This window comes from Macaca mulatta, chromosome 10 (assembly GCF_049350105.2).
Source record: "Macaca mulatta isolate MMU2019108-1 chromosome 10, T2T-MMU8v2.0, whole genome shotgun sequence".
Lineage (NCBI taxonomy): Eukaryota > Metazoa > Chordata > Mammalia > Primates > Cercopithecidae > Macaca > Macaca mulatta.
The window spans coordinates 79,319,059-79,342,740 of NC_133415.1; the positions used below are offsets into that span (position 1 = coordinate 79,319,059).

The following is a 23,682-nucleotide window of genomic DNA, read 5'->3' on the forward strand; positions in this document are numbered from 1 at the left end:
GGAGTGGGTTTGAACAGTGGTGGAGAAATAACTTCCACAGGGCATGTCAGAGTAAGTTCTGGTGTTTCCAAGAGAATGGGACAGGATCTTAGTGGAATTTAGAAGTCAGGCAGGTGGAAAAGCATCCAGGACCCCATTCCAAGGGCTCGAGTCCCTGGAGACAGCCTGGCAAGATTGGGTGCCAGCTGTAGAGAGCAGAGCAAGGCGACCAAACACAGGGTAAGGTCTGGAGGTGCTCATGGTTCACTATGGGACATGTACATGAAAGTAAATAATTATGTCCCAAGGTGCTAAGGGGGTTAGTTCCCTCACATAGGATCTTAGAAAAGGTCTCCTGGAGACCATGTCTGAGCTAGTCCTGAGGTGTGAGTAGGGATTCTCCACAGGGCGGGGAAGGGCTTGAAAGAGTCTGGCAATGTGGAGCACATCAGGATTATGGCAGGTGAGTTTGGAGAATGAGGCAGAGTCCAGCCTATAAAAGATCTCTTGCAATTTGTTGAGGAGTCATGAACTTCTCCCATGCATGGTGAAATGTCCTTAAAGGATTTTGAATAGATTTAAAAGACACTCAGAAACAAAAAATGGTAGATTCAAAATAGACGGTAGGGATCCCTTTCTTCCGTTTTCTTTGAAGAATCAGAAGTGTTTACCACCTGGATTGTTTCTGCTACATCTGAAGGATATTCTCATAAACCCGCCATATCTCTTTTCAACAATTTTGTACTTTGCCTTTTTATGGTGCAGGCAAGCTCTGGAGTACTTGGGCTTTCAGGTGAGTGGGAAAACAAAGAAATTCATGCCTGATCACGTTAAGCCACTTATGTGATGTTGCTTTGACACTAATGGAGATGTAACTTCTTTTAAGACATAATGGAATCTCCTAAGTGGGTGTGGGAGTCGTAAGAAGGAGGAATCTGGGCTTCTACAAGTGAGACAGCATGTATTCATTTATTCAGTCAGTCAGTCAGTGGGTCGATGCGCTTAGCTTTCTGCTCTGTGCTGGGTGCTGTGTGGGATATAAAAGAAGCTGAGGCCGGGCGCGGTGACTCACGCCTGTAATCCCAGCACTTTGGGAGGGCGAGGCAGGTGGATTATGAGGTCAGGAGATCGAGACCATCCTGGCTAACATGGTGAAACCCTGTCTCTACTAAAAATACAAAAATTAGCTGGGAGTGATGGTGTGTGCCTGTAATCCCAGCTACTTGGGAAGCTGAGGCAGGAGAATGGCGTGAACCAGGGAGTCGGAGGTTGCAGTGAGCAGAGGTAGCGCCACCGCACTCCAGCCTGGCAACAGAGCGAGACTCCATCTCAAAGAAAAAAAAAAGAAGCTGAAATTCCAGCTCTTATCCCCCAAAGAATCTGTACTCTGCTTGGGAATCCACAGAAGAAGGAAACAATGTCAGCAAAGTAAGATCGTGCTGCATGACCTCAAGATAGATGTTAAGGACGTTTTGATGGGATAAAGGAAATTTTTGTTGGTTCAGAGATGAGTTTTACTGGCTTTGAGCTAGGTGATAGACATAAGTGGGTGGAGTGCGACTGGGGAGAATTTCAGGCCTGGATAAGGGCCAAGTGTGAATGGAGGGTCTCATGTAGGAAGCCATCAAGATAGGCATAGCAAATCCAGGGGTCCTGTAACCATGGACAGGGGATCTTTGCTGATGTAGGAATTGCATGGCAGGTCAGTACACCTCAGTGAGCCTGGAGACCCTGTTGCTTCCTATTCCCTACCTCGAGGCACTCAGTCTTATAACTTTGGGCTGCATCTCTGAGACAGTGGACTCTGGAGTTAATAGCCGTATCTTCTTCTTTAACAATCACTCAAGATGAGCTGATAAAGTACCTCTTTCATGAAATATCTCTATAATTTCTATAGTTAGAAGTTGAAACTACTCTCATCACATCTTTTGATGTTTATATGCACACTCTTCCGTTAAAAAAAGATTGCCCTAGTTTTTAGGGCTAATATTAGGCTAATATTAGATGTTTCTGGCATATTCTTTACAAGGTCTTCAAATTAAGTTATGGCATAATATTTGCAATTAGAAAAACAAATACCCAAAGCATGCTTAGAGGTGTTTATATGTTTTCTGGTGTCAGTTGGAGGTGGAGAGGCCACCAGTGCTCTGAATCCAGAGGCTAAGATGAGCTACTTGTTAGGCTTGGCTGTTTGGAATTGTCTGTCTTTGTAAAAGCAGACAAAATGAAGATATTGAAGTTAGTGGCATGAGTGGGCCACCCAGAAAAGTCAAAGTTCAGGTTGGACTCATTTTCTCACGTATTTAAGTGTCTTTGCCATTTGTTTGCCTTCTCCTGTGCCTCCACCTCTCATCATTAGGAGATGGGACCAGCATGTTCAGAAGCCCACTCAGCCTATGCACTCAGCAGGTTGGAACTATTAGGAAAGTACAGTCTTTGGGAGCTGTCCTTAACCAGTGATGGACAGATCTTGGTGTATAAATTCCCCAGCTCCCTCACCCTGCAGGCAGGATAACCCTGAGGAACATGTTCTACTCTGGCATCCAGGGGCCCCCCAACCAGAGTGAAGCTCCAGTTGCCCATGCAATAAACATGCTAACACAGCCTTTTTGGGCTACCTTCCTTTCCCTTTTTCTATTCCCCACTTGCAGCGTTTCCAGGGATTACCTCTCGAATAAACCACTTGTACATGAATCCTTGACTTGGCATCTACTTCTTGGGGAACCCAGCCTCAGGCAATGAGTAACTCACATAGAGACGGCCTGCTATCTAAGTATAAGCGAAGATGAAGGAAAACTCTATTTTCCTTGGATTTGGTCCAGTTTATTTACAATCTTGATTTTATTTTTATTATTTATTTATTTATTTAATTTATTTAATTGAGACTGAGTCTCTCTCTGTTGCCCAGGCTGGAGTGCAGTGGTGTGATCCTGGCTTACTGCAACCTCCATCTCCTGGATTCTAGTGATTCTCCTGCCTCAGCCTACAGAGTAGCTGAAATTACAGGTGTGTGCCACCAGACCCGGATAATTTTTTGTATTTTTGTATTTTTATGGAGTTTTGCCATGTTGACCAAGCTTGTCTCGAACTCCTGACCTCAAGTGATCCACCTGCCTTGGCCTCCCAAAGTGCTGGGATTACAGGATGAGCTACCACACCAGGCCTACAATCTCAGTTTTAGATTTCACTTATATTCTTCTGCTCTGTAACCCAGTGTGGAGTGCAGTGGTGCAATCATAGCTCACTGCAACCTCAAATTCCTGGGCTCAAGCAATCGTCCTGCCTCAGCCTTCTGATTAGCTGGGACTACAGGCATACACCACCACACCCAGCTAATCTATTTTTATTTTTTGTAGACATGAGGTCTCACTATGTTGCCCAGGCTAGTCTCTAATGCCTGGCCTCAAATGATCCTCTTTCCTCAGCCTCCCAAAGTGCTGGAATTACAGGGATAAACCACCACCAAGCCTGGCACAATCCCACTTTTAAAAAACATATTGTCACAATGATATATCCAATAGTTCTGAGGCAATTGACATTTATTTTGTATCTGGTAGTTCCAAATTCATCCTCTTAGTTCATTTTTACAAAGGCTTCATGAGGTAGGTGGTATTACACCCAGTGCATGGATGAAGAAACTGAAGTTCAAAGACATTAAAGGATTTTCCCAAAGACTCCCATGCAAGGGGCCGTGCTGGAGCTTGGGTCTTCTGTCTCTCCAAGTTCTACATACTTTACCACTCCGGCCCACTGCCCCTGACATGCTCCACTTCATCCCAAGACCTTTCTGAGTTTAAGAAGAAAGCCCAGCACAATGTATGCAGTGGACCTCAGCTGGCCATTCAGCTAGAGAAAGTTTGTTTTATTGAGAAACAGATTTCCTCTCAAGCACAGCAGTACGAAGGCTAAGAGGAGCCTCCTGCTTCCAGACAGGCTGCCAACTTGCTGCACATAAGCCCCTCTTCTTTCTCCTATCTTGATGGGCTAGGAAGCAGTCAGATGCCTTGGCGGCACTGCCCTGGAGAACAGTGAGATTGTGGGGAAATGACAGCCTGGAAGGTCCTCGACGTGTGGATGTAGGTCCAGGGCCAGGCCAAGGGAGTGTAGATACGAGATTGGATTGTGGAGTACTTGCCCTTCCTTTCAACATGGGAATGCAGGGAAAATCAATAAAGTAATAAAAAGAATGAGCTGTGGCTAAACCCCTGTAGCAGACCCTCCCAGCCAGATCCCTGGGAATCTCTTTTACTGGCTGTGGCCAGCGTCTCACATATCTCTGCAGCCCTTTCCAGAGGATGACCCCTGGGCAAGAGGTCCTGCTTCTCCTAATGCACAGCTAGTGTGCAGGGTATGGAAAGCTAGCCCCCTTACCTCCAGGAGTCACAAACTCTGGAGTGTGCATCACACAACAGAGCTTCCTGGGATCCAGTTGAGAACCGGCTCCAGTGGAATCCACATCTTTGCTTGGCATCATCCTCTGCCTATTGCTCCCATTTGGTTTCTCCTGTACGCCCCGCCCCAATACATGGCAGCTCTAGAATTTCCTTCTCAGGCTCTGCTTCTGGGGAACCTGACCTGTGACAAAAGCTAACATTTATAAAGCATGTATTATGTGTCAGACACTTGCCAAACAATTTGCATGGGTTATTTGGTTGAATATTCATGATGCCCATGAAGCAGGAGCAATTATTCCCCTTTCACATATGAAAACACTGAGAATCTGAGAGGTTAAATAGTTCCCCCAAGATCACACAGCGGATGTGGAAGGGCTGGAGTTTGAACCTGGGCTATCTGGTTCTGAGATCTTCACTCTTCCGTGCTTTTTTTTTTTTTTTTTTAAAGGTAAGATCAACTTCAGAGGGAGCCTTGAAAAAGCAGACAGCAGAAAATGTCTCGAAAATCCAAGCCAATGCCAGGATCACTCAGAGGGAACGTGGAAAAGGGTAAAGGCACAGCTCCAGCTGACAAGGGGAGTGTTAGAGAAAGCAGGGACACCAAAGCCACTGGGGCCACAGTCCCTGGTGACAGCTCACTGCCCTGCCCCAGGCCTTGAGCATGGGACTGTGGCAAGGTGAGAGCTGAAGCTTAGAAAATTCTGTAGCTGTACCTTTGAGGCAGCAAAGACAAACCCTGGACCTTGAGAAAATGTCCTTGTTTAAAAAAATAAAAGCACACATTGAATGCCATCTGTATGCCAAGCCTCAGGTTAGGTGCTGTTGGTCTGAAAGTGCTCACGGCAGGGTGAGGCCTAGCAATTGCTCCAGCCTGCTGCCTCTGGGTGCCTGCACCTCATCCTCCTGTTGTTGTGGGTCTGTCTCGACCCCAAACTGCCTGCAGGTTCTGCTCCCAGCCTTTCTCCCTGGGCCTTTGCCTCTGTGGTCCGGACTCTCAGACTCTGGTCTGCTGGCCCTTGTCTGGATGCTACCCACACCACAGGGTTGGCTGAGAGCTGTCTCTGGTCTCTTGAGCCGTCCTGACAGGTGTCAGTCTCCCAGGGGACTTGGTCAGCTGGCCATGGGACTCACCCTGGTCCCTAGGAGTACAAGGAGGTCCTCCTCCCCACCACTCCATCAAATGGGTTCTAACATCTTGACAACAAAGCCAGAGGCTCTGTTATGGCACTTGGAGCCCAGTCAGATAGAACAAAGAACTTGGGCCTTCCCTGGAGCCCAAGGACAGGAACCCACCCACCTTCTGTCCTTCCAGCCTGGTCAGTGTCCATGAGACACCCAGGACTGGGGAGGCCCCCTCTGCTCTGGCCAGTGGCTGGGCAAGGCTGAAAGCTCCCCATGTCAGATGTGTAGCCAGCAAAGAGCTCCCCACCCCAGGGGCCAGTGGTCAGAGCCATACTGTTTGTGTGCAGCTGGACACTGTGAGTGGCCTTGGTGGGGGCAAGTGGGAGGGAAGAGCTGAAGAAGAGTGTGGGGACTTGCAGCCGGTTAGTTCACTTGCTTTGAGGGTGGTGAGTGTTGGGATTTTAGGAGCTTTAAAAAAAGGAAGGTCGAATTTGCATACTGTAAAATGTATAAATTTTGAGTATAAAAGGTGAAAAAGGTATTTGTGTGTGTGTGCACCCATGTAACCGCTACCTGAATTCAAAGATAGAAGCTTCCATCCCCGACAAAGTTCTTTCCAGTCAACAGCCCCTCCCACTCCAAAGAGAATCACTTTTCCATCCTCTGTTGTTGTAGGTTGGTTTTTGTCTCTTCTCCAACTTCGGGTGAATGGGATCATGCAGTGTGTGCTTTTTCGTATCTGGCTTCCCTGTGAGATATATTCATGTTGTTCTGTTTCAGTAATTCATTCATTTTGATTGCTAATTAGTATTCCATTGTGTGAATATACCTCACTATTATTATTCACTCACCTGTTGATGGGAATTTCCATTCTTTTTTTTTTTTGATACGGAGTCTTGCTGTGTCTTCCAGGCTAGAGTGCAGTGGTGTAATCTCAGCTCACTGCAACCTCCACCTACTGGGTTCAAGAGATTCTCCTGTCTCAGCCTCCCAAGTAGCTGGGACTACAGGTACGCGCCACCACGTCCAGCTAATTTTTGTAGTTTTAGTAGAAACGGAGTTCTGCCATGTTGGTCAGGCTGGTCTTGAACTCCTGACCTCAGGTGATCCACCCATCTCAGCCTCTCAAAGTGCTGGGATTACAGGCATGAGCCCGCGGTGCCCGGCTGGGAATTTGCATTCTTTTTTCCAGGATGGGGCTTTTATGAAGAAAGCTGCTATGAACATTTGGATACAAGTCTTTGTGTAGACACATGTTTTGATTTCTCCTAGGTATATAGCTAGGAGTGGGATTGCTGGCCCATATGTTTAACTATTAGAAACTGCCAAATGGTTTTTCAAAGCCATTGTACCATTTTGCACTCCCATCAGCAGTAAGGACAACTGGGAATGGGTTTTTAACATGCCTCATTCTCACTTAATCTTCAGGTCTCAACCCAAACATCATTTCCACAGGAAGGTCTTCCCTTGCCCTCCAGACTAGGAGAAAACCCCATATTTTATATCCAGATCCCCTTGTTAATGGCCCTAATCACAGATGAACTAATTAAAGACCTGCATGCATTGTTCAAGTCTGCTCAGCTGCTGGCCTGTTCGAGGCTCCTTGACAGTGGCCTCCAACCCTGCATCCCCAGGCCTGGCCGCCAAGCCCAGCACAGAGACAGGCTCAGCCAATGTTTGTTCCCAACAGGCTGGCCAGTTGGGTAGAGCCCAGCATCCTGCAACTTAGCTGCCCTCGTTTTGGTCCTGCACGTAGGGTTCGCTGTGTTCTGTTCTCTGGTGATTGCCCTGTTTCATTTCTCACCACTCCCCTGCTCACAGTCTATGCTACAGCTGTGTAACTCTTTTCAAAGGACCTCTTGTGGGATCTCAGACAACACAATTCTGAGCTTAGTGAACTCTCATAGAAAATACAAATATTGTTCTGGCATGGGGGCTCAGGCCTGTGTAATCCCAGCACTTTAGGAGGCTGAGGCAGGTGGATTACTTGAGGTCAGGCATTCAAGACCAGCCTGGCCAACATGGCGAAACCCCATCTCTACTAAAAATACAAAAATTTGCCATACATGGTGGTGCGGGCCTGTAATCCCAGCTTCTCCGGAGGCTGAGGCAGGAGAATCGCTTGAACTCAGGAGGCAGAGGTTGCAGTGAACCCAGATCGTCCCATTGCACTCCAGCCTGGGTGACAGAGCAAGACTCCATCTAAATAATAATAATAAAAAAAGAAAATACAAATATCCAGCCCTAAAAGATAAAATCCTGGTTTCTGCCAAAAACCTTGATGATGCTGTTTTCTTTCACTGAATTCAACATGTTTTCACATAGAAAACATGTTTTCAAACACACGTTTTGTGGAAGCTCAGAAAAGACAATTTTGGGCCCAGTGGGTACTCATAGAATGATACAAATATCCAGCCCTAAAACCTAAAAGTACGGTTTGTGCCAACAAACTTGATAACGTACTGTTTTCTTTCACTGAATTCAACATGTTTTCATGCAGAACAGTTTTCAAATAAATGTTTTGTAAATGCTTAACAAAGACTTTTTTGAGCCTAATAGACTCATAAAATGATGCAAATATCAAGCCCTAAAAGCTAATAGAAAGCCTTGGGCTTACAGAGCTAGAAAGAGATGGCAAGTTCTGCCCATGCCACACAGGCTGGTACAGGTTTATCGGGGCACCTTTCTCTGCTCCATTCTCTCACTTTTTCCTGGACTCTGCCCAAGTCTCATTTCTAATGTCCCAGGAGCAGCTACGTGTCTGCCTTTGAGCTCCCATAGCAACTCCCCAAGTTCCCTTTGAGCCTCTGATGTTTCCCCATTATAGCAGATTGTGGACATTCCAGAGGAGGACATCCTAGGATTTTTGCAAATCTCATTATACATCATTCCCCTATAAAATTCAGTAAAGCTTGATTAGAAAACACAAACGGCCTCTCTTTAGGTCTTGAACATATACTCCAGGGACAGCCATTTATAAAGCTCCCAAGGCATACCTGAGCCCAGCACTGATGCCACCCTAGTGCCAGGCCTGTGTTCTGGGGGCAGATCAGACATACTGTGACGATGCCTCAGACAGGTATTGGACATCTCCAAGAGCAACAAGTGCAACTCCTCGTAGACAAGTGTGTTCTTTAAAAAAATTCATTATTTATTTATTTTTTAGAGTCAGGGTCTTGCCCTGTGACCCAGGTTGGAGTGCAGTGGTGTGATCATGGCTCACTGCAGCCTGACCTCCTGGGTTCAAGTGATCCTTCTGCCTCAGCTTCCTGATTAGCTGAGATTACAGGGATGCACCACCACACCCAATGAATTTTTAAAATTTTTGCAGAGTCAGGATCTTGCTATGCTGCCCAGGCTGGTCATAAACTCCTGGGCTCAAACGATCCTCCCACTTTGGCCTCTCAAAATGTTGGGATGACAGGTGTGAACCGCCGTGCACCACAGATAAGTGTATTCTTATGGACGAAAATGACAGTAATATTAGAGCTGAGACCAAGAAGAATTGTCACCTGAATGAAAACATTGGGAATGGATTATTGCATCAAGCTCTTAGTGTCTTCTTACTCAACACCAAAATGAGCTCCTGTGACAGCAGAGATCAGATGCTAAAATTACCCTTCCAGCCAGTTTCACCAATACTTGTTTGTAGTCATCCATTAAGTAATCCAGACAAGCTTGAGAGAAATGATGTCATTGGCACAAGTTGAGTAGCACAGAGGCATCTAAAAGCTGAATTAGGAATTCCCATGGAAGAGGCTCCTCCAGAAGAAACCTATTATCTCGCATTAACTGGCAACAAAATTCAATCTGATGACATCTGGGGAGAACATAAAACTGATTATATTTTGTTTGTGAGGAAGAACAGAACTTTGAATTCAGATCCCAGTGAGACAAAAACTATTTTCAGTGTATCAAAGGAAGAGCTAGAACTTCTGAAAAAAGTAGTCATTGGTGAAATTAAAATAACTCCATGGTTTCAAGTTATTATAGAGATTTTTCTCTTTAAATGGTGGGATAACTTAAATCATTTGAATCAGTTTATTGACCATGAAAAAATAAATAGGATGTGGATGTGGAGATAAATGATTAATAAAGTACTGAAAACTTTCTCTACTTAAACTTAGAATAAGCTGGGCACAGTGGCTCACGCCTTGTAATCCCAGTAATTCGGAAGGCCGAGACAGGCAGATCACTTGAGCCCAGGAGTTCGAGACCAACTTGGGCAACATGAGGAAACCCTGTCTTTGCTAAAAATACAAAAAATTAGCCGGGCATGGTGATGCATGTCTGTGGTCTCAGTTACTCGAGAGGCTGAGGCGGGAGGATCGCTTGGTCCTGGGAGGTCGAGGCTACAGTGAACCATAATCATGCCACTGCACTCCAGCCTGGATGATAGAATGAAATCCTGTAAAAAAAAAAAAAAAAAAAAAAAAAAAAAAAAAAAAGGCCGGGCATGCGGCTCACGACTGTAATCCCAGCACTTTGGGAGGCCGAGGTGAGTGGATCACTTGAGGTCTGAAGTTTGAGACCGGCCTGGCCAACATGGTGAAATCCCATCTCTCTAAAAATACAAAAATTAGCCAGGCATGGTGGCGGGTGCCTGTAATCCCAGCTACGTGGGAGGCTAAGGCAGGAGAATTGCTTGAACCTGAGAGGCGGAGGTTGCAGTGAACCAAGGTCGTGCCACTGCACTCCCGCCTGGGTGACAGAGTGAGACTCCATCTCAAAACAAACAAACAAACGAACAAACAGACAAACAAAAAAAACCCCTAAACTTAGGATAATTTGAAAAAAATATTGGCTCCCAATTAGAACACTCATATGCCACCTTGATACTTCATTCGTGTGAAAACACATTTGCTTTCTTTTGTATCACACATACTATATATATGCGCTGATCTTTGTAAAAGACATGTAAGAAAAATCATTGTAAAAAAGAGAGAACAAATAAAAATTAATTTAACTGTCCAAACACATGTTCATGACAAGTTTGGACAAGTAAGGGAAGCTCTTCACTTTTCACATGTTGCAACAAACATTTTGAGAACATTTGTAGAGTGCTTTTCTATTTTCCAGGTGCTTTATATATAATTTAATTTTTATCATAGTTCAGAAAAGTGTTCAAAGGAAACTATGTGCTTAGCTAACTCAAAACAGTTCTAATTAACTTTCCATATTAATAGATTAGACTGGTAGCGCAGATTCAAGAACAATTAAATGGTATATAAATAATGCGTCCCGATTTCTATCTTTCTAAGCTGACTTTGTGGTTTAATCATTCTGGAAGTATCACTTGATACTTAAAGTCAACAATTGCTTTTGGTAATGACATTGGATAGGTTAAATATTCTGAGTAGTATATGCAAGTTAGTCAGGTCTGTGTTTTCAGAATTACATTGAACAGAGAGGATATTCATAAAATGGGAATTGAGTTGCACTTTGCAGCAGGGTTTCTTAACCTTGGCACGGTTGACATTTGGGCTGGATATTTCTTAGTTATGGGGTTCCATCCTGTGCATTGTAGGATGTTTAGCAGCATCTTGGGTTCTACTCACTGAATGCCATTAGCTCCCCTACCGATGACAACAAAAATTTCATCAGATATTGCCAAATGTTCCCAGGGAGACAAAGTCAGCACTAGTTGGGAACCACTATTCTGCAAAGTCAAGTCATCTTGTAGGGAAAAAAAATAACAGAGAGAAAGGCTAGTGTTAATGTTAAACAGATTCAGATTATGAAATATGTATATATCAATATTTAAAATTTAGCCTTGATTAATGCACTTTTAAAAACTTGGTATAGATAGATTTCTTAAATTTTAAATCTTAACACAGTTTTATTATCCTTAAAGGTTATATAATAATGTGTAATGAGAAAAAAAAGTAAAAATCTGTTTCTTATAAAGCTGAATGTTTTATAGATTCAATAGGATAATTCAAGCCTTGTTAACCCTGAACAGTTAATTTATAATTTCAGTAGAAACTATGTAGCAAGTACTTATTTTATTGAAAAGGAAAAACAATAAAAATTACTACATTAAAAAAATAAAGCTACTGAAATAGATCTGCCCCTAAAATAAATGACTTCACCCTGAAACAGGACTGAGTGACATTAAGCATGACTTTGCCCAATTCTCTAAAGCCAAGTGATGCCGTGCAGGCTGGCACACAGAGGCCTGAGAAGATGTCCTGGAGTAGGAGGGATCCTGGGGGCTCCAGATCCACCTTGGGAGGAGAAACAGGTGAGACAGGTGGTGAGGACAAGAAGCCTGACACAAAGCAGCATCCAAATGGTACCTCTCAAGCTCATCAACGTGCCAGATTTAACTCATTCTTTTTTTTTTGAGACAGAGTCTTGCTCTGTTGCCCAGGCTGGAGTGCAACAGCAGGATCATGGCTCACTGCAGCCTTGACCTCCTGGGCTCAAGCAATCCTCCCATTTTAGCTTCCCAAGTAGCTGGGACTACAGGTGCATATCACCACACCTGGCTGAGTTTTTATTTCTTGTAGAGATGGGGTCTTGCCATGTTGCCCAGGCTGGTCTCAAACTCCTGGGTCAAGCAGTCCTTCTGTCTTAGCCTCCCAAAGTGTTTAGATAAGAGGCATGAGCCACCGCACCTAACCTAGACTTTAACTCTTAACCTTCTTTTTCTCCACCATTGCTCCTGCAGCTGTGGCTGCCTGCAGCCCATCTTGCCCCCAGCAACTAGAGTCATCTTTAGAGATGCAAGCCTGATCGTGGACTCCACCTTCCTAACACCCTTCAGCGCTCTCCTCTTCCTTACACCCTTGCTATGCAAAGGATAGTCCATGGACCAGCAGCGTCAACATAATCAGGGAGCTTGTTAGAAATGTAGAATCTAGTCCACCCCAAACCTGCTGAAGCAGAAGCTGCATTTTACCAAGATCCCAGGGAATTTGTGTGCCCATTATAGTTTGAGAAGTGCTTCCCAAGAGGACACAGGGCAAGCAGCAGGAGGGATCTTTGCAGATCTTGCTCCTTTCATTCTCCAGCCTCATCCTGTCACTCTCCTCCATCTGTGCCCACATTCCCATTGTACTGGACCGCTTGCAGCTTCTTGAATGCACCATAGTCTTGTTTTCTTTTTTGCAGTGATTCTGCATCTTTCCCATCTTCTCCACCTGGACGCCCCCATTCATCCTTTCAGACTTGCCTTCTCTAGCAAATCTTTCTTGCTAATTCCCATGTTTAACACAGCACTTTTCCACAGTGCATGGTCATTATCCCTTCTGCATCAGACTGTGAGCACCTTGAAGGCAGTGGCAGTGACTCATTCATTGTGGCTTCTGTGGATTCCCGTGGACTGCCAGGCATGCAATAGAAAATCAAAAAAGATTTACTGCTAAATAATCCTCAGCTCCAGCGGTAGCTCCATGTACCATTTCTCTTCTGCTCTGGCCTCGCCTCTTCCTGTGTCTACCTGGGGCTGGGCCTTCACCTAGGTGTCTGCATGGAAGGGAGAGGGACCTGGAGGACCATCGCCAATCCGTCAATGGCCTCCCAGCTGAGATGACTTCAGCTCTGACTTTGAAGAGCTATGATATTGTTTGTAGGAGTAAATTAATACGTGTAAAGGCTACAAAGTAAACAGTTAAATTAAATTAATTGTTCCGGAGCAGGTCATACAGGCTCCTGAGAGATGATCATACGCATCTGTATTAACTCCACATTCAGTGACATCATGTGGGTAATTTGAAATTGGCCGGGTCACCATTTACATCATAGAAACTGGCAAATGGTACAAATTATGGCTCCCTCACCCCTACTCTGGCATAGAGCTGATACACTAGCACACCTCTGGTTATATGTGCATGCGTGTGCCACCACAACAAAACACCTAACGGCAGGCACGTTGCCTCTGTTGCCCACCATTATGGCTCCCGCACGGAGCAGACAGACTCATGGAAGGAACTGAATGCGTGTTTGTTGAGTGGAGGCACGAACAAATCCACAAAACACCCAAGTTGAGGCAAAGAAGGACATTAGCTCAAATGTTAAACATAAGTTAGGAGCTGAGATAATGCAAAGAGGAAAAATGTTCTGTAATTCTGAGTAAAACCCATCTCTAAGGCAGGATGCTGCCTATGAGGGCTCCACAGACAGATGAGGGAGGCCTGGGTCCTGCCTTCGGAGAGAGTCTGACAGCTCGACTTTTGGAAACAGCCGTCTGCACAGGTCAGCATCTTTCTAGCTGACAGGGAGCAGATTTGCAGATCACATCACATTTGAAATTCCAGAAGAAACTTCTTGGAGTCTGCTCTTGTGCAAATGAGCCTAGAAAGCCCGTTAACTTTGGGTGGAGGCTTCCACCATTTGGCTGTCCTAAGTGGGCCCAAAGCTCAGGAAAACCCACCAGCCCTTTGCTTCCTGCTTCCTCTATTTGTTTTCCCTAGGACATCAGAGGTGATGACATGATTTGGCTTGGGCACCGTCAGGAATAAACGATATTTAAGAGATGTCATAAGTGCCCCCATTTTGTTCTTGATTGCTAAGTAGCCCCGAGCCAAAACAGCCAATTAAAAAAATTAGAATCTTAGTTACAGATTTAGAAATACCAGTACAACACAATCGACATGGCTTGCACCTAGCCAGGACCCTGCCTGCACCTTAACCTCTGCTTTGTTCTTGAAAATCCCTCTCCTTGGTGCTGAATGTTATTTTTTGAGCATGGAGCTCCTGGTTGCAAAACACCTTTCCCTGCTGCATGCTGGTGTCACCTCTGATAAGCCTGTGCATGTAATTCTCCCTTGGACACGGGGTGCATGGATGGTCTCCTCCCCCTAGTCAGTACCTCCCCTCTCCCTCCCCACCACCCACCTCTCACCATCCAGGGAGGCCAGCTGTGTGAGTTCCTCTGGCCCTGACCTGCCTGCTTCCAGCTTCCTCTAGTTCCTCTCTGGCCTTCTGCCAATTTCCTTCCACAGATTATGGCCAAACCTGTTGGAGTCAAAACAATTTGCATTGTTTAATAAAGCAACGCTTTCTTGCAATACTTTCTCACAAAAGGGTTTGCATTAAAATAAGATCTGGGAATCCCCAGGATGAATGGGAGGGTGGGGGGGCGGATGGAGGGATGAAGCTCAGTTCAGGGTTCAGGGCATCTTGGAGGAGGCGGTGACACTTGTTAGAAATGTAGAATCTGGGGCTCAGTGCAGTGGCTCATGCCTGTAATCCCAGGACTTTGGGAGGCCGAGGCAGGCGGGTCACTTGAGGTCCGGAGTTCCAGACCAGGCCGACCAAAATGGAGAGACCCCATCTCTACTAAAAATACAAAATTAGCCAGGCGTGGTGGCGCATGCCTATAATCCCAGCTACTCGGGAGGCTGAGGCAGGAGAATCGCTTGAACCTGGGAGGCAGAGGTTACAGTGATCTGAGGTCACGCCATTGCACTCCAGCCTGGGAAAAAAAAAAAAAAAAAAAAGAAAGAAAAAGAAAAGGAAAGGAATGTAGAATCTGATCCACTCCAAATCTGCTGAAGCAGAAGGTGCATTTTACCAAGATTCCAGGGAATTTGTGTGCTCATTACAGTTCAGTCCAGGGTACAGGGATGACACTTGAGTATTGGAGGACAAGCTCTTTTTGGGGGTCGGCTTTGTGCTGACCAGGAAGGTCCCTTTAGAAGGGGCATGGTCAGTGCATGGGGCTCATTTCAGTCTGAAGCCTCTCACCCAACACCAGAGGAACAGATTCTCCCACCCTCTATTTGGGGTCTGGGGCTCAGTGTGGGAGGGAGGCCTTGGGGCTTTAGTGCTCTGGGGGTGGAATCTCGGTTGCTTCCCCATGCATGCTCCTGCTCCAAAGTGAGGCTCCCTAAAGCCACGGGTCCAGGGGAAGTCTCCCATTTGCCAAAGGAAACAGCTGAGTCTATTTTTCCGGGGCAGTCTTTGGATGATCTGGAATGTGCTTTGAGATTTCTCAAAGGCATAGTATTTTAGTCTCATTTTTGCAGGAAATATCTGAGCTATTCCCATTTTGTAGGGATGCATTCCCAGAGGCATGAGGGTTGGGCTCCTTTTTCTTCCACTGGGGAAGCTGGATGCCCACTGAAGTGGGGTCCTCTGCCAGCACTGAGGATAAGGGATGAGGAGGCCCTCGCTCCTCTCTGACTCGTGGTCTCCGGGTAGACAGCAAACTCTTAGCCTCTGGTCTGAGCCAGGCTCACCAAGAGGTCTGTTCCTCAGCAGGGCAGTGTCTGAGCTGGAAAAACTGAAACTGGTCATGATGCCAAGTCTGTGTAAGTCTTCTTGATCACTCGCCTGGCAGGTGTGGTCTGTGACAGTGCTGGTTACACGAGGGCACACGAGCCCTGCTGCCACATTTCAGTAGACACCCTGGTAGACTCAGGATGTGGATGTGCCATGCACCATCACAGAGACAGCTTAGGGTACACGTGTCCATCCATCTCCAGCCATGATGAAAAAAGTCTTGGGTGAAGGAACAAGATGTGACCACATCATAGGTACCATGTAGGGCCTGGAGTCCTTGACCCAGTCAGCCACCACCCCAATCCAGTCACTTGTTGTCAGAAAGCTTGAGGTAGAGAGTGCGGGCAGCTCAAGACAAACTTAAGGCCACTGCTCGGGACACCCTATTAGGACTAGAGGGTGGAGTTTCTAGACACTGTCAGGCATATCTTAAGCAAGGTGGGGTGTGAGGGGCTCCAGGAAAACGCTGATTGTCTGCCAGAGCCTGGAGGGGAGGAACAGCATGGGCTACTTTAATAGTGTTCTCAATTCTCTGCTCCTTTTGAGCTTTTGGATCTAGAGGGTATTCTGGCTGGAATGCAAATACTTGCATGTGTAATTTTAGTAAAAGTCAGTAAAAAGGCCAGGGCATAAGCTCACCTCAAGCCTTCCCAGTGGCTGGGGTGTGTGGAGCTGTGCAGATACACCACCCTCTGAGTTGGAAGCCCGTCCACTCACTGCCTGTTTTCCAGGCTTCTCAGGCAGATGTTTTGGGCCAAGGACCAGGTTTAGAATGAGAATTGCTAACAGTTTTAGGAGGATTTTCAAACGGTCCTCATGGCCAAAAGTTTTAGAGAGCTTTAGGTGTGCCATTTGCAGAAGAGAGAAGATGCTTAGGCAACATTTGTAGAAAAGGTGGCTTCTCATGCTTAGATGACAGAAACTGTTCCAAATTAATGCCGTAAACAGCTGGTGGGAATAGGATTTGCTCCAGCTATGTGCAAACATAACCCGGTCACGGCTGGTAAAATTTAAATTACACACGGGCTTTGTTCCAGAAAATTTGCACGTGTGAATCTATTCCACAGAAACAAAACTACCAGACTGCAGTGTAGTATGTACAAGGATGTTTATTGTTTGCAGTGGCAAAAAACTGGAAGTAATCTGAAGGCCCATCAACAGGCAATGATTCAATCAATCCATACATCTGTATTAAGTGAGATTATGTAGCAATCCAAAAGCATGAGCCAGCTACCTAGATAGCTGTTGTTCCAAAGAGTTTCATGAGGCAATGTTAAGTTAGGTAAGCCAAATTGCAGATGAATAAATATTTTACAAACATAGTACTTTTAAAAGGCATAATCAAGTTAAAAAACCCTCACTTATGTATCTGAGCACAGTTAAGGTGGAGGCTGGAAGGAGGGGGCGGGACTGGGGACGATGGATTGGGAGGAAAGAAAACAAAGAGTAAGCAGGGCATGGTGGCTCACCCCTGCAATCCCAGCACTTTGGGAGGCCGAGGTGGGTGGATCACCTGATGTCAGGAGTTCGAGACCAGCCTGGCCTACACGGCAAAACACTGTCTCTACCAAAAACACAAAAACAATATTTCTGAGCTTGGTGGTGGGCACCTGTAATCCCAGTTACTTGGGAGGCTGAGGCATGAGAATTGCTTAAACCTGGGAGGCGGAGGTTGCAGTGAGCCAAGATCATGCTACTGTACTCCAGCCTGGGCAACAGAATGAGACTCCGCCTCAAAAAAAAAAAAAAAAAGGTATAGAAAAATGAGTAAAAAGCATTGAATGAAGTTAAGTAAAAATTTAGAATATAAAACCACACCTTTTTATTGCGCATATGAAAGTTTATATATGCAAATGGTTAAAAACTAGGAAAGTACAGGGGAAGCAGCAAACACTGACCCAATCAGATGCTGGGATCATTGTATTATTTTGGTTTGGAATATCTGTTGTAATTTTCATGTCACTTTTACAATAAACTTATATTTTAAAAAGTCAACACTTAGCAGGGGCTGAGAAAGCAATGGTTGGCAAAATTATTCACACTGCAAAATGACGATATCCAGAAAAATTCCGAAGCCCCTCCCAATGTCTTGCACATAGTAGGCACTCCATGCCTCTTTGCTAAAGTGAAAAACCAGGTTCACTAAGCCTTTATTCCACCCCATGATTCATCTACTTGAGCAAGAATGTTCAAGCACACACGCTTTTGATTAAAAGCTCCATAAACAAATTTTGCATTTGAATCACCATGTATACATTCACGTCACGCCCCACTGAAGTCTGGTTGCTGGGACTATTAACAGAATGAGAAAAGACAGCAATTACAGAAAATGAACGACATCATGGCCTAAGCGTTTTCACATCAGAAATGAAGTCATTTGGCTGACGTGGCTGCACGTGCTGTTGTAATTAAACTTAGGAGAGCGAGGAAGTGAAATGTCAGTGTCAGCCTCTGAGTACTTTTTCTTTCTTTCTCTCTTGCCATTGTTGTTATTTTTTAAATTAGAAAGCAGGAAATAAGCTTAGAGGATATGTTCTGTACTTTTTTCTTGCTCTCTGATCTAGAATTAACAGGACTGTGGAATCAGAAGGCGAGTGTAGTGCTGGCAGCAGCGTGAACCCCAGTCCTGGCTGCAGGGTGGACATCTCCTCCATGTGCCCAGTGTAAGGCTGTTTCTTTGTGCTGCTCTGCCCCCAAGTCCTCCGCTCACTTTCAATGTTAAAACCTTCCAAATGTGTCCTTGAGAAGAACACTGATAGCCGAGGGGACTCAGCACAAGAGATGCCCTCATCAGCACTCATGTTCTGAAATGCTTTGGATCAACTGTCTGATAAAATGCATGTTCCCCCCTTACAAACTCTCTTTAAAGGAGAATTGATAATATTCAGTGGCTGTTTTCTCTATAGTTCAACTCCTCCTGGGAGTCTCTGAGAGTGGCCTAGAGTGCCTGTAGGAGCCTCTTAGAGCATTCAATTCATTGTTTTAAATTTAAAACAGATTTTAAACATTATTCATATTTTGTTATATATATTTTTAGCTAATAAGGTGGTGTATCAATTCCTGCTTATGGCATGGATTGGATTCTTTATTGGGTCTCCCTAAAGACACAGTTTTGTTTCTTTTTTAACCTTTTTGGTGAATAATTGGATTTTTGTAGTGCTAAGTGGTTTACAGAGATGATGGCCTTCACCAGGCTGTCTTGAAAGAACTGAGAGACTTTGCACAGAACACAGATATAAAGGGATTATATTTAAAGATACTCGTATGGGTGCACATAAAACATGCACGTAGGTTTAGGGGACATTAGAAGCAAATATGCCATTAAAATTTCTTTTTTTTCTTAAATATATGCAATGTTTCAGGGATGGGAACAGCAAACACTTACCCTTCTTTTGAAAAAAAAAAAAAAAAAATCTAATCCCAGCACTATGGGAGGCCCAGGTGGGTAGATCACCTGAGATCAGGAGTTCGAGACCAGCCTGGCCAACATGGTGAAACCCAGTCTCTACTAAAAATACAAAATTAGCCAGGCATGATAGCACGCACCTGTAATCCCAGCTACTCGGGAGGCTGAGGCACGAAAAGTGCTTGAACCTGGGAGGCAGAAGTTGCAGTGAGCCGAGATTGTGCCATTGCACTCCAACCTGGGGGACAAGAGTAAAACTCCACCTCAAAAAAAAAAAAAAGAAAAAAAAGAAAAGAAAGAAAAGAAAAAGAGAAAGAACATATTCATGCCACAGACATATCCTGCTGTATATGTGGTCTGCTCTGGGAATCAGCTTCCAATATTTCCTTACAATATGATTTCTGGGCCTTTGTCTAGCTTTACTTCTATTTTAGTTTAATTTCTTTATTCTATTTTAGTTTAGTTAGAAGGATTAAAATAGCCTCCATGTACCAAAGTACACAGCCACCAGCTCAGGTGTTTTCATTTATTTCTAAACATGGAGCTTCCACAATTTCATTAGAGATACACGTTTGGATGTGGGTCCCTGTGAGCCATAAAGTGATCACGAGACAGCTCTGGAATTGGACAGAGCAGAAAACCTGGGGTTAGACAAGCCAGGGTTGAATCCTGGCTCTGCCACTTTCTAGCTGGTGATGCTGGGTGCACTACTTCAGCTCTCTGAGCCTCAGTTTCCTTGTCTGTAAAATGGGAATACACCTACTTTTAAGAGTTGTTGGGAAGTGCGGTGAAGCAGGTGGCGCAGTGCCTGACGTGTTCTTCTCATCAAGCAATTACTACTAATCTAGTAGTAGTAATGTATTCAGGGAAGGGAATAGCAAGCACTTACCCTTCTTTTGAAATAAGATGCTCTGCTAGGGGCTAAGAATGGAGTGATAGAGACGCTCTGCTAGGGGCTGAGAATGGAGTGATGGAGAAGCCACAGTCCCCCATCTATCAGAACACAGGCACATACCAGGGCGCATATGTGGGAGCGGCATTTGCAGTGCGAGTGCATCGCCGCTCCTGGGCACCTTCAGAACATGCCTGGGTTTGGGGGAGAAGAGCTGGGTCACTTGCGGGGATTTGCTTGCTGCTGCGCTCTGCACTACCAGCCTCCTGGCAAGCTTATTTCACCATGAGCCAGACGAAAGCCGGCAGGCAGAGGAGCACTGGCTGGTGCATGGTGACCCGAAGTCCCGCGCCCCTCTCCAACCAAAACTCGCAGCGCTTGAGGGAGCAGAGCTCCTGGACCAGCCGCCAGAGGACCCGCTGGTGGAGCTTGTTGTCCGGCTTCTGGAACTCCCCCTGGTTTTCCGCCTGGGTGGCGTTGATACAGCCGGTGACAAATACCTCCTTGGTCACGTTGGCCTCGGAGCAGCCGTCGTAGTGGATGCCATCGGGGAACTGCCAGTAGTTGGCCTCGTAGTACCTGTTACCTTCGGCTCCGAAGTCGATGTTGAGCTTGCGGCCTTGCTTGATGAAGGCTCCCGGGCGGTTCTCAGCCACCTGGGCCTCCGTGATCTGGGCAGTACTGGGCAGGGCCTTCCGGTTCCACTTGATTCTGTGCTTAATGCCCCTGGCCTGGACCACGGAGAGGTGGCTGAGGAGCAGCATGCAGACAGTGGCCAGCCACCACCGGCTCAGGTGCTGCCTCATCGTGTAAGAACCTGCCAGAGAAACAGCAGGGATCAGCTCCCAACCAGGCTCCCCGGGCTCCCCTGCCCCCTCCCGAGTGCAGGAGACTTTAAGGAAGGAATTGCATCCTTGTGCTATTTATGTGGTCTCAAAAGCATAATTGTTTCCCCATGTTTGGGCTGTGCAAGGTTAACTCGAACACTGAGCTCCTTTGCTATTGCTAGGATTACATTCACTTAGGGCCCTGGTCCTGGTTTTCCTAGACAGACAAGCACGGCAAAGGGCAATTACAGAGGCTTTGAATATGCATGGGAAATAAAGGAGTGGTGACTTAATACATGTAAGTTTTCTTTGATACTCCCAAGTCTTTCAAATCAAGAAATCCCTGGGAGGAAAATACAATACAATAGAAGAGTTGGAATCAAATGCTTGTGGGCATGGACTATGTGTGTGTGTGTGTGTGTGTGTGTGTATATATGCATATACATATATATATACACACATATTTTAGAGACAGAATCTGGATCTCACTCTGTTGCCCAGGCCCCAGGCTGGAGTGCAGTGGCATGATCATAGCTCACTGCAGCACTGAACTCCTGGGCTCAAGCAATCCTCTTGCCTCAGCCTCCAGAGTAGCTGGGACTGCAGGCGCACACTACCACACCCAGCCAATTTTCAAATATATTTTGTAGAAACGGGTCTCACGATGTTGCCCAGGCTCAAGTGATCCTCCCACCTCAGCCTCCCAAAGTGCTGGGATTACAGGCACGAGCCACGGTGCCTGATTTTAGATTGTACTTTTAATCTCCCCTCTTTGTTCTTTATTGCTGTGAGCTGGCACTGTCTTGGGTGCATTCTTCCATCCATTCTGAGGAATTCACTGGCTGCTGATCCTAAAGGCCTTTGCAGTAATGAGAGAGAGAGGAGGAGGAAGGTGGGGGAGAGGGAAAGACGGAAACGTAGTAAAGGGACCCCTGTCTCCCCTATGTCCAGGGGTCAAGTGCGCTCCAGGCATCATTTCCAATCTCACGCCTGGGGGACAGCGTGACCATCTGCTTATCCTACTGGCTTTTTGTTACATACTTTCTTCATGCCTGCCACTGTGTTAAGCCCTTCTATGACATTGCCTAACTTAATTCTCACATGAGGTAGGTGCATTATTATCCCCATGTTATAAATGTTGTCCTGGGATTCAGAGAAGTTAAGTAATTTACCCAAGGCTGCACAGGGGGGAGGTGGCAGACCCGCACTGGGCTCAGTCTAATGCTGCACTGCATGTGTCCACTAGCCATGCCCCACTGCCCATCTGGGTTTCGGGAGAAGACAGTGCTCACACACTGTGCTTTTCACTCACTGGGCCTGATGCCCCCTGAGCTGGGCAAAGGGCAAAGGGCAGAGCCCTTGAGGAATTTTGGAGAAAACGAGATGAAAGGGAAGACAGGAGGGCCTGGGGGAACACCAGGAGGGTCCTGGGTCAAGGTGGCCCTGGGACATCCGAACGCTGCCACTGATGTCATGGAAAACCCTTCACCCCACCCCTCGAGGTTGCCTGTCACATTCGGCTCCTGAAACTACAATAGCCACCGGGAAATCCACTTCCCAAGGCCAACTGTCAGGGCATTCCAGCACCTGGGTCTTTGTCTGTGTGGATGAGGGAAACGGAAAGAGTTCCCAGAGTGGAGCTTGCCTAAGCTGTCTCCTAGGCGAAGATTTACTGTGAGGCCGCGGGGCCCCAGAGCTGGAGGAGGCGGACAGGGAGCTTGTTAAGCCCCTCACACACCCTCCACCGCCCCCCCTGCAGCATCCCTAAAAGTGGCTAATGTTCCTCTGTTAAAATGTTCAACTCTGATGCCACATTGGTCCTTATATTAAAAAAAAAAAAAAGGCAAAACACAGCTGAAGTGACCTCTAGAAGCACACCCAGTCATCTCTAGAAGCCTGCGAAGAGGCCTCGCCGACCCTTCCTTGCTCGGAGACATCGCCTCGTCTCTGTCCCAGGGTGTTCATGAGCACCTGGGCCCCCTCACCCCACTCTCTCTGCCCCCTGAGCACAGTCAGCTCAGACTGGCTTTCTCCAAAGAGATCCAAGCACAAAGCAAACATTCATTAGTCTCCTAAATAGCGGGCCATACTCCATTTCATTCCTTTTTTAAGGAGTAATCTTAAATAAGAATAATGATATAATAGATCATTTCAGGTGAGTCAAATAAAAAAAATAAAAGCACAGCATTCTTGAGAAAGAAATTAATTTTCATAGGCAGAGGCTTAAAGGCAAAACAAAAATCCCAACCAACAAACCTAAAGTAGCATTTTATTATAGCACCAGCTTATAGAAAGGCAAGCCCGGTGGTGACTGAGTATCCTCGCAAGTCTCCCCTGAACTTGGGACCGATCCCCGATGTGGGAGTAAGGAAATCCTTGCATGATTTTCAGTCCGGAGTAAAGCCTTGATAAGCAACCAGCAACCCTGACCACAGAAGTGGCCCTTCACGTACCTTGGCTCTCTCTGGAGCGTGCCTCTGGAGCCTCGAGCTGCACAGTCCCCCAGCACACCCTCTTGGCAGCCAGGTCCGCCCGGCTATATAGGAGCTGCATTCCTGCAGGTCTCCAAATAAGGCAGCCCTTCCCTCCCTGGCAGGACCAATCAGGGCTTCCTGGACCACTCCTTCATCTTAAGAAGGGTGGACCTTCTCATCACACTTTACTAAGGAAACTATGTGAAAATCTTGATGAAGTTCAGCAAGACTTGAGAGGTGCCTTTTAGAATTGGAATTAGGCATGTTAGAAGGAAAATGCTTTTCCCATCAATATCTATGACAGATGTGGCTTCAACAAGCCTCGCTGGACATGCATAGTGTCCTGCACCTAAAGGCC

The 23,682-nt window shown here is 46.0% G+C and overlaps 1 protein-coding gene, 1 long non-coding RNA gene and 1 pseudogene across 3 annotated transcripts; 2 read left to right on the forward strand and 1 right to left on the reverse strand.

Annotated features, from left to right (window-relative positions):
• The first annotated feature begins 150 nt into the window (after positions 1-150).
• LOC144332044 (uncharacterized) lies at positions 151-13,980 on the forward strand. Its single transcript, XR_013399750.1, has 2 exons — positions 151-442; positions 12,169-13,980. It is a non-coding gene; the product is annotated as an uncharacterized LOC144332044 (long non-coding RNA).
• LOC100423165 (isopentenyl-diphosphate Delta-isomerase 1 pseudogene) lies at positions 8,562-9,453 on the forward strand (annotated as a pseudogene).
• A 5,072-nt stretch (positions 13,981-19,052) lies between the features above and the next one.
• PRND (prion like protein doppel) lies at positions 19,053-23,415 on the reverse strand. 2 transcript variants are annotated; one of them, XM_015149366.3, is made up of 2 exons: positions 23,304-23,415; positions 19,053-20,840 (listed from the first exon to the last, which is right to left on the reverse strand). In XM_015149366.3, the coding sequence occupies exons 1-2, from the start codon at positions 23,401-23,403 to the stop codon at positions 20,299-20,301; spliced, it is 642 nt and encodes a 213-aa protein (XP_015004852.2). In that variant the 5' UTR covers positions 23,404-23,415; the 3' UTR covers positions 19,053-20,298. The 2 variants fall into 2 exon arrangements, with proteins under 2 accessions (XP_015004852.2, NP_001181617.1); NM_001194688.1 differs by lacking the exon at positions 23,304-23,415 and having other exon boundaries at positions 20,299-20,829.
• Between the last annotated feature and the right edge of the window lie 267 nt (positions 23,416-23,682).

Coding starts and splice junctions, on each gene's coding strand:
- PRND (XM_015149366.3), bottom strand. CDS start 23,403: ATGCAGCTCCTATATAGCCGGGCGGACCTGGCTGCCAAGAGGGTGTGC. Junction 20,841..23,303: donor ACGCTCCAGAGAGAGCCAAG/GTACGTGAAGGG, acceptor TTTCTCTGGCAG/GTTCTTACACGATGAGGCAG.